Source organism: Poromitra crassiceps (assembly GCF_964638095.1).
Source record: "Poromitra crassiceps genome assembly, chromosome: 21".
NCBI classification, from domain to species: domain Eukaryota; kingdom Metazoa; phylum Chordata; class Actinopteri; order Beryciformes; family Melamphaidae; genus Poromitra; species Poromitra crassiceps.
This window is the reverse complement of record NC_139638.1, coordinates 12,856,004-12,866,724: the sequence shown is the minus strand read 5'-3', so window position 1 is coordinate 12,866,724 and position 10,721 is coordinate 12,856,004. Positions and strand designations below refer to the sequence as shown.

At 43.5% G+C, this 10,721-nt stretch overlaps 1 protein-coding gene across 1 annotated transcript; it reads left to right on the top strand.

Moving 5' to 3' along the window:
• Positions 1-8,214: 8,214 nt before the first annotated feature.
• Positions 8,215-9,879, top strand: LOC310795260 (E3 ubiquitin/ISG15 ligase TRIM25-like; the record flags this gene model as incomplete). Its single annotated transcript, XM_083657318.1, has 1 exon — positions 8,215-9,879. One exon carries the CDS (start codon positions 8,215-8,217, stop codon positions 9,877-9,879), a length of 1,665 nt encoding a protein of 554 aa, XP_083513444.1.
• Between the last annotated feature and the right edge of the window lie 842 nt (positions 9,880-10,721).

Here is a 10,721-nt window from a genome sequence, read left to right as displayed (position 1 = left end):
TAATGTTACTAATCTTAATCTGAGTGTTGACGGTGATACGCATCCGTGTTTCATGTCTGTCTCTTTTATGTTTTATGAATTCAGAGGACCGCAATGGAAATAAGCCTTGGTTGGGCTTTATTGTGTTTTTATCCTCGGTGATTGTCTGTTTTTGTATTTGTGCCCTGTTTTGTTGACATCACCAAATAAAGTCAATCAATCAATCAAACCCAACTATGAAGAAGACATCAAAGTCCAGTAGGTGGCGGTAATGCACCATTTAAGGATGCCAACTGCTAATCAAATCTATAAAAGAAGAAGAAGAAGGCGTGGAGGCCCCCCACTGTCTGCAGCCAGCCAGGTACTCTGCACTCTACTGCGCGGCTTGAAGCAATTGAGGTGAGTGAAGTAGGCGAACTAACTTGTCTAACAAGTGTGTTATTTACTGCGACAGAAAGAGGTTATTCACGTCATCTGCTTGATAGTTGCTTGTCAGGGGGGCTGAGGGGGGAATCGATAGGCAACTTTTGACCCTGTAATATAGCCATGCTGCTGACTGCTAGTTAGCTGCTGATGGGCCATCCACGTAGCATAATGTACCCTAATGAGTGTGTTGGCCTTTCAGCTGCCAGTAACGTTAGGCCTGGCGAGGGAAAGCGCATGCTGACGCAGCAGGTATTCATAGTAGTTTATTTTAATTTAGTAGGCAAGTACCTATAGATTAGTTTGAATTGTCAAATTCGAATGGATACATCAAAGGTAGTTGTGTAAATGCAAGAAAAAGCTTTGTCCCATGGGATGCACATGTCCAACATATCCTCCCATTTTGACTGAATGGCTACTGGTGCTGCACATATTCTTTAAAGATACATATGAAACTGATACATTTTCTTATTTATTTGTTTCTTATTTATCCATGTTGTATCCTTTATGTCAGGGCAGCATACCATTTGTTTTCTTTTTAATAGTAGCTTCCTTTTCCAGTAGCCTGTACCACGAAACAAGATTACTGGCTTAGCGAGGTAACTTCAGGTTTAACCCTAGTTTTGCCGTACCACGACGCTAGAGGAGAATTTCGTTTTTTTTTAACCTGCAGCCCTCTCCTCACATTAATTATGATCTGACGACTCACCCAGTGCTCTCCGCAGCGTTTTTGTCGTCCTAGGCGTTGTTTTGAGATCAATAGCGTCCAAGCCACTCCTAGAATGGAGCTCTGTGAGGGCCAAGTGGCACCATGCTTTTCCTCCATTTAAATAGACAGTTTTATTCCCGTTTTCGACGCATATCGTCATAAACTGTTCCCTAAGGAACGATCAGACTGCATTTCTCCCCCTCACTCTTTTCACTAGTTACAGGCAGCCCATTTTTGCCTGTCAGGTCAGTGAGAGACACAACTCTCGTCTGGAAAGTCCCTCGAGACAATCTATATAGATACATGATATTCAATCTATATAGAAACATGATATTCAATCTATATAGATACATGATATTCAATCTTTATAGAAACATGATATTCAATCAGAAGCAGCACCAACAGGCCTACAGGTGAACTCTACTTTTCATTGTCTTCTGGTCGTATGGGCTTCAGCTGGTGTTTCTGTTGGTATGAAACAGTGCTGCTCACAGATCATCTGCAGAGGATCTGGCTTCCCCTCAAAGCTCCTCTCCAGTAAACACAAGGGTGTCATATAGATGAATAGGGGCCATAGGATCAATAAATCCATGCTGGTGAATCCAGGCCTTACTTACCTGGCAGGCTTGATTTGTCCACCACCTTATGGGTGCAGACAGTCAAAGGTCTTACCTTGATTTCTGACAGGTTTCTCTGTGATGGATGAAATTGGACTAGCTGGTAGAGAGACATGAAACTTGTGAGCCATCTGTCCACTCTTCAGCAACAGGGACTGAGCGCACTAGTGTTTAGGCTACTGTAGGGACGGCCCTGAAATGAAATGTACAGTCAGTGGTCACCTGCTTTCAGTCGTAATTTGGCGACCATCATGCGACATTGGCGACATATTCTTGCGATTTCAAAAGTTGCTTGACAGCAGGTCTCATGGCTGCACGTTGTAATCAGCTGCACGTGTTGTTGTTAAATAGTAAATGACCCTATGTCTAAATTCATATCAAGACATGACTCATGCAAGTTATATTGCTATTTTGATTTCATATTTATGATACTGCCAAGCAAATCATTTTGTTATTTTAAGTTCACATGTTATCTAAGCCAGTGGTTCTCAAATGGGGGTCCGGGGACCCCCAGGGGTCCATGGCACTTTGCAAGGGGGTCCGCAAAACGTTTTCAGGGGGAAAAAAAGGGGGGAAAAATAAAAAGCTTCATAGTTCAACGGAAATATGTTGTGCTTTAAATCTAAAATGGTTCATGGATTACATTCTAATCTAACAAACCTATCAATTTAAAAGTCAAGCACGTTAGCAAGGAAACAAGGCCAGGTCGAAACCTGGCATACGGCCGGTGCATGGGATCATCACCCCTGTATACCCATACACATTTTAACAATCAACAGAACACATATAAGCCATCGTCTGATTTTCCACCATTTTTCCCTGTTTGTGTTTAGGGATGCAGGATATTATGGATTTTTTTAAACAATACGATAACCCATAAATATCTGCTTCGATACTCGATACAGATATGATACTCGATACCTAATGGATAAGAAACAGAATGTCCACAAGGTTGATCACATTCACAAATTCAAGGTTTAGTAACACCCTTATTGTACCCCCCTGGTCCAGCAGATGGATCTAAAGGTGTGCTTTGTGTTTATTTTTTTCTGTGGAAAAAAAAGTCTTGGGAATTCAGGCCTGAAATTTTCCCCATCATTTTTTTTGGTTTATTATTGTAATTCACCCTTCCGCTACCCTAAAAAAGTGTTCCTGGCACAAAGTAAGTGCTATACTCACGTTGTTCCCCCTAAGATCCAGCAGCCGGCGTATTAAAACCATTAAAACTACCAACCTACCAAATACCTTTAAATTTGACCTTAACACTTTGAGTGCCACGGCCCTTGAGCAAAAGGTTGCTTGCTGTGCCACATAGGCCGCAATGCATTTTAAAACAGTCATATAATTTTTTTAATAATTACTATGTAAACACTGAACACGCACAAATAACGATGAGACTCTCTTCTATCACCTGCAAAAAAAAGTTTATTGATCCCATTTTCCGTTCTTTAGTTATGAGCCGGAGAAGATAGCTTGATTGAAGCAAAAACATCCCTTTTTTTCTACGAGCTGAGATAATGAGCCTTTTGTGAAATTAAACATTTCAAGCACATCACTGACTCTGAAGCTAATTTTCTGATGTCTGGGTCTGTCTGGGTGAAGTGTATGCTGCTCTCATGGATGTAGGCTGCTCTGCGTGCTCCCCCCCCCCCCCCCCCCCCCCTCAACTGCACACGCCTCCTGGGTGTGTCTTATGTGTCTGGTGGCTCTCAGTCTCTGCTGAGTTTGCTGCGCACACACAGTGAATGGTGCGCGACATTCAGCTTTTTGGTTCCGCGTGTGTTTGTCACGGGCTGGCATGCTTCCAGTTCGGAATAATAAGGCTGATTATGTGAATGTGCTGTTGCAGCGTACATGGAGGTGCTCAGTTGTGACAGCGGATGCTGCTGCTGGGGGCACAGCTGGCGTTGTGCTCGTTTATGGAGGCACGTCGATGCATACGGACGGATGCGATGCGATTTCCTCATTTTCCCCAGTGACTATTTCTGTGTGTTTGGCTCCTTTTTCTCTGATCAGGAGAGTGCTGTCGCCACCTAATGGGTTTGTAAAATAGGTTATCGACCTCCAATAGCTACAATATTGTTAGAGGCGACGTAAGAAGCTTAGATCGACACCCCCCCGTCAAAAAAAACAATTTGGAGTTATGACGCCATTTGGCGTCGCTGGCACTGTACGGTAAATTTCTAATGACGCCATATGGCGTCGCTGGCACTGAACGTGTTAATATCTAACCTTGGAGTTGGTTGAACATTTGGTGGAGTTACAAGCCTTCAAAATCCATTGCATAGTTTTCCCATTGATTTCAATGTTAATTTAGCAAAAATACATTTTTTCCGACTCCCAGCTACTTTCCCCAAAAATAATTATTTTTCTGATCTTACACCTCTCAGCTCGAGTCAAGACATCAAATTTGTAGCTTCTATTGTGTTTGCCCCCGCCCCAAATTTTGATCAGTGCTGGCATAGCACCCAATTGCATGCAGTTTGATATGAAATATACACTACAGTGATCGTCATGGTAACATGTCACATGACCTGGGAACCCGGATTTTCCAGTGCAAACTACTGATTTAAAGCCTTTAGACCGAGATGGATGGATCAATGAAGCTAGCTTATGTTTTTTGTGAAAATTAGCTGGCAGTCGAAAATTGGCATTTTCATGATTTTTTCTGAAAGTTACCTTCATTGAAAATACGTCCGTATCTCTGCGCTCGTTCATCGAAGAGACTCGCCAATGGCATGGCCGGATTCGGCGTCGAAAATTGACTCTAGATCTCTAATATCGTCGTGTTCTGTAGTTGTAGGAGCTTTCTAGAGCTCCCGGTTTGAGGTGCGCTCAAAGCACCGATGCACAGTTAAATCCAATGCCGTGAAACGAGGCTCTTTCTCGGCTAATGTTGCTGGAGAGTCCGCTGCGGATGTCTGCCTGTCTTGGGCGGACAGGGCTGCTGCTCAGAGCAGGTCACCACAGGCCAGTCACCCAGATGTCAAAGATCGCTCATGAACAACATCCGGGTCGTCTTCCAGATACTTCCTGTGGACTTCCGTGTCACAGAGCCGGCGTGTTTTGTCGTTTATCGATCAATATCTGGCGCATGCGCGACAGGCCAAAAATATGGATGGATAATAAGGATTGCAATTCTCAAAAGATGAAATAAGTAAGAAAATAATTCCTCCGCGAAAAATGTGACAAATCCAAGGCTAAAATAATCCCACAGGGGGATATCCAGGTGGCATTGATGGGAAGGCAAAAAAATCATATTTTGTCTTTTCTACTGTAAATTTGATTGTACAGTAAGTACAGTAAACTGGCATTTGAGGGGTGAAAATTCTGAGTAAGCATGAAATGTTGATATGAGGTATGAGGGATAAAGTTACCAATGGATAAGTGATTAATCATAATTATTATTATGAATATAAAAAATAACTTATTAATATCAATATCCAGCTGCTGGATGAGGGAGTGCAACAGGCAAAAAATATAAGGGGGTCAGTCACTGTGGGATTGAAGGACACCTTTTGAAATGTGTCTCTCTGGTGTTAGAAGACCACCATATTAACTGAATGTTTCTGTGTTAGAAGAATAACGCCATATTAACTGAATGTCTCTCTGTGATAGAACAACGTCATAATGTAGGCCAGTGGTTCCCAAATGGTGTGCCTTGGGATTTTGCATTATTGCAATTGCAAATATAGCCTAAAACTATACAAAAAGTGGGTGTGTTGCTGCTTTGATGTAGTAATTTTGCAAAGTTTCAAATTAATTCCTAGAGTAATATATTTTGTCAAATTTGTATTTGACATTAGTAAATAAAAAAGCATTTAGAGTGATAAGAGTAATAGAGGCTATTTTGCACCGATAGACTTAGGCTATATAGGTGTGCCTTGAGATTTTGTCGTGCCATTTGGTGTGCCATGGGCACAAAAAGTTTGGAAACCACTGATGTAGGCTATGTATCTATGTATCTCTTAATACAATATTTTTCTTTACACTCTTTACAAATTATATAGCCATGTACATTGCACTCTTCACAACAACCTGTGATATCAGTCAATGTTTGAGACAGGTCCTTTGCCTGTCTCATTGAAAACAGAATAGAAAAATATAAACTGCAGCACTGGCACAGCACACTATAGGCTATGTAAAATGGCTCAGACTGAAAAGTTATTAGTGTGTCTGTCCAGTAACACACGATAACATAGTAAGGGCCTGTGTCCACCTAGTGTCTTTTTTAAGGGTAACCCAGGTTATTTATTTTGTTGTGACACATTACAGATGTCACACTTTCCCGACGGCTCCTGAACACGTCATGTGCAGGAGGCTCAGGCTCTCGTCTGGAAAGTCCCTCAAGACTTTCCAGACGAGAGTTGTGTCTCTCACTGACCTGACAGGCAAAAATGGGCTGCCTGTAACTAGTGAAAAGAGCGAGGGGGAGAAATGCAGTCTGATCGTTCCTTAGGGAACAGTTTATGACGATATGCGTCGAAAACGGGAATAAAACTGTCTATTTAAATGGAGGAAAAGCATGCTGCCACTTGGCCCTCACGGAGCTCCATTCTAGGGGTGGCTTGGACGCTATTGATCTCAAAACAACGCCTAGGCGACAAAAACGCTGCGGAGAGCACTGGGTGAATCGTCAGATCATAATTAATGTGAGGAGAGGGCTGCAGGTTAAAAAAAAAACGAAATTCTCCTCTAACGTCATGGTACGGCAAAACTAGGGTTAAACCTGAAGTTACCTCGCTAAGCCAGGTGCAGGTTAAAAAAAAACGAAATTCTCCTTTAACTTCTTATCGAGATAAATCACCATAGCAACTTATGCTCTACGGCAAACCTGCTTTGTAGCAGGTTAAGTTCAGAGGATAAGATCAAAACCCATGAAAGACCCACCTGCTTACCAATCAGCTCTCTGGAAACAGCGAGTCACCATTCATATGGTCCCCATATGAAAAATACATTGCATTCAAATGAAAAAGAAAAAAAAAGGCTCCTGTTGAATTAATCAAGGACTAAAGCCTTGCACTTGTTGCAGGCTACATTTAAATTAAGCCCTACTTACCACTTTGGAATATGTTTTTATATATTAATTTTTGTGCTCTCAAGTAGCCTAGATACGTTGTTTGACCCCGCCGATCGATTGCAGCTGAATAGTGAGTGGAGAAATATCACTAAACTGGCATAAAAAGGTTACATAAACGTCTCCAAAGCGCACGGTGCCGTGTGCGCAATGGAGCTGAGGCTGACGTTGGGTTGGAAATGGTCATACGTGCTAGAATAGCCTACTACATCTAAGCAATTTAATATGGGATCGCCTGCACACAGATTATTCATATCTAGGCTACTCCTGCATTTTGCAGCTGCAACTGTGTTGCTTTTGGCCTGTATGATGTGATTGAACTTCATATTTCCAGCATCATTATATGAAATATGGAGATATGCGACTCTGCTGACAATAGCCTATGTGACCACAAAATAGGCTATTTTTTATAAATGAAATCTATGCCCGCACGTACCGTGTCGATTCAGTTCAGAAGCATTTTTCAATTTTATTATCATTCTTTTTTTATTGATAGCCTATAGGAATTATTCAATCAGTGTGACTAAACACATCATGAGATCATTATTATTCATTGAGCCTAAATGGTCTATACATATGCATTTTGGACTGAGATAGATTACACATTGCATCCACTCACAAAAAAGACATGCCGGTTTTATTGAGTTTATTGAGAGGGTGAATTGAGCTGCTGTAGGATACGTGGAGGAGGCCGAAACCGCTCTTCAAATAAATGACTGATGTGGATAAAAGTGGTAACTTTAGACAATCATTCGGGAACAGACCAATAATATCCAATGCGGATTTTGATTCTGACATAGTAGTAGTTGGCTTTGAATGAATGAGGAAATAGGTGTGTCTGGCGCTGTAAAAGCTTAAAAACCACGCCTCTTTTGCGGGCACGAGCTCTTGTGCACGAGCATTTTCATGTGCACGCGCTCTCAACTTGATTAGAAAAACCTGGTTCCACTTAACGAGTGGCGATCTACGTTCGTGGTACAAGTTAACTACAATCGAGCTTATCTGGTTTAGACAAACCAGATCAAGGGACAGATCCTGGATCTTCTTATACAACATTCGTGGTATAGCCTGCAGGTCTGGAGTATAGCTGCAAAGAGTTGATTATATCTAAAGGAGTCGCAAGCGTTATACTAATATGAACTCATCATACAACATGATTTCACCCCCACTATTCAAAAGATCATTCAAAAATGATATTCCTTTTTCAAACATTGATTCAATAAACATAGGTGTATCCTTAATTAAAATATTTCTATTGTACCATAACAATTGGCTTTGAATTTCACAACATGATTCAGGTTGATGATATTGGTATTGAAGCCAGCTGCCCATGACCTCTTCTAACTATTTCCTGTTCCTCCCCTTTCACAGATCTGCCAGTATCTGACTCACTGTCACTGAGAAGTGAAATGGCGCAGCAAGGAATTCAGCTCGACGGGGAAAAATGGTGCTGTTCGATCTGTCTGGATCTACTGAAGGATCCGGTGACTGTTCCCTGTGGGCACAGCTACTGCATGAGCTGTATTAAAGACTGCTGGGATGTAGAGGATCAGAAGAAAATCCACAGCTGCCCCCAGTGCAGACAGACCTTCACACCGAGGCCTGTCCTGGTGAAAAACACCATGTTGGCAGAGTTGGTGGAGGACCTGAGGAAGACAGGATTCCAAGCTGCTCCTCCTGATCGCTGCTATGCTGGACCTGGAGATGTGGGCTGTGATTTCTGCACTGGGAGAAAGCTGAAAGCCCTCAAGTCCTGTCTGGTGTGTCTGGCCTCTTACTGTGAGCAGCACCTCCAGCCTGACTATGAATCCTCTACCTTTAAGAAACACAGGCTGGTGGAAGCCACCGTGAAGCTTCAGGAGAACATCTGCTCTCGTCACGACGAGGTGATGAAGATGTTCTGCCGTACTGATCAGCAGTGTATCTGTTATCTCTGCTCCATGGACGAACATAAGGGACACGACACAGTCTCAGCTGCCACAGAAAGGGCCGAGAGGCAGAAAGAGCTCGGGGTGAATCGGCAGAAAATCCAGAAGAGACTCCAGGGCAGAGAGAAAGACGTGAAAGTGCTTCAACAGGAGGTGAAGGCTATGAATCTCTCTGCTGATAAAGCAGTGATGGGCAGTGAGAAGATCTTCACTGAGATGGTCCGTCTCATTGAGAAGAGAAGCTCTGAGGTGAAGCAGCAGATCAGATCCCAGCAGAAAGAGGAAGTGAGTCGGGCTGAAGAACTTCAGGAGAAGCTGAAGCAGGAGATCTCTGAGCTGAGGAGGACAGATGTTGAGCTGGAGCAGCTCTCACACACAGAGGATCACATCCACTTCCTCCACAGTTACCCCTCGCTGTCACGTCTCAGTCAATCTACAGACTCACCCAGGATCGATACCCATCCTCTGTGTTACTTTGAGGATGTGACTGCAGCTGTGTCAGAGGTCAGAGATAAACTACAGGACATTCTGACAGAGGAACGGCCTAAGATCTCACTGACAGTGACTGAAGTGGATGTTTTACTGCCACAACCAGAGCCCAAGACCAGAGCTGACTTCTTACAATATTCACGTCAGATCACACTGGATCCAAACACAGCAAACACAAAGCTGTTATTATCTGAGGGGAACAGAAAAGCAACATGCATGAGTGAAGCACAGTTATATTCTAGTCACCCAGACAGATTCACTTACTACTGTCAGGTCCTGAGTAGAGAGGATCTGACTGGACGTTGTTACTGGGAGGTGAAGTGGAGCGGGAGGGGAGTTTCAATAGCAGTCTCATATAAAGATATTAGCAGAAGAGGGGGTGAAAGTGGATTTGGATCCAATGACAAGTCTTGGTCATTAGAGTGTGTCAGCAGTAGTTATCAGTTCAGACATAAGAGTATCATAACTCCCATCTCAGTTCCTCTGTCCTCCAGAGTAGGAGTGTACCTGGATCACAGAGCAGGTATTCTGTCCTTCTACAACGTCTCTGAAACCATGACTCTCCTCCACAGAGTCCAGACCACCTTCACTCAGCCTCTCCATCCTGGACTGTTGTGTTTTTACCGTGGAGCTGCTGAGCTGTGTAAGCTCAAGTAGACAGGACTTATTAAAGCAGCTGTGTGTGTGTGTGTGTGTGTGTGTGTGTGTGTGTGTGTGTGTGTGTGTGTGTGTGTGTGTGTGTTTCTCCATCTTGTTCTCATTGCTGTGGTGTTTCTGCACTGCCCACAGATCACCTGTCAATCAAACAGTGTGGGCGGGACTGTGATGTATTTTTCCAAGTTGAATTTTCTGTGGATGATGTTTGATTTCCTGTAGGTGGCGCTCTTTTCTTTGTGTTATATCAGTCAGTGATAGCGAGTATCCAAACACACGTGTATTCATATGAAAACATAAACTGTTGTGTGGCCTATATTTGATCTCTATCAAAATGAGGACTCTTAGCAAGATGAAGTTGTGTTGTTGGCTACAAACAATTTCACATCTGACTGGATTGAGAAGTCCAACGGCTTTCTGTTCAAATTAAGCACACAGGTCGCGACAAGGACTCTAAAAACGTCAAGGCGAGCCTGAGCCTGTTTCATGAGTTTGGGGAGAACATGGCCATGTTTGTCTCGCACTTTTTGGACAAACTTCCACCTGTTGGGTTTGTTTGGCAATATGGACGCCTCTGCGCTGCTCAGTAGAGTGGAGCAACTGAGCAGCGAGGTTTCTGGTCTGAGGAGCCCGGCCATTGAAGCACAGGTGACCGTGAACGAGGACCTGACGGCGGCTACAGCGGCTGTGAATTGCCGGGTGACAGACAGCGCTGGAGGACGGTGGAAGGAGGTCTACCCCAGACAGTCCTGGACCTCGGGACTGCGGCTGGTGCAGAAGCAGACGGGACCTGGTCAACAGGAGGTGACGACGGCGTTAGACCCTCCTGATGCAGCGGCTACAGA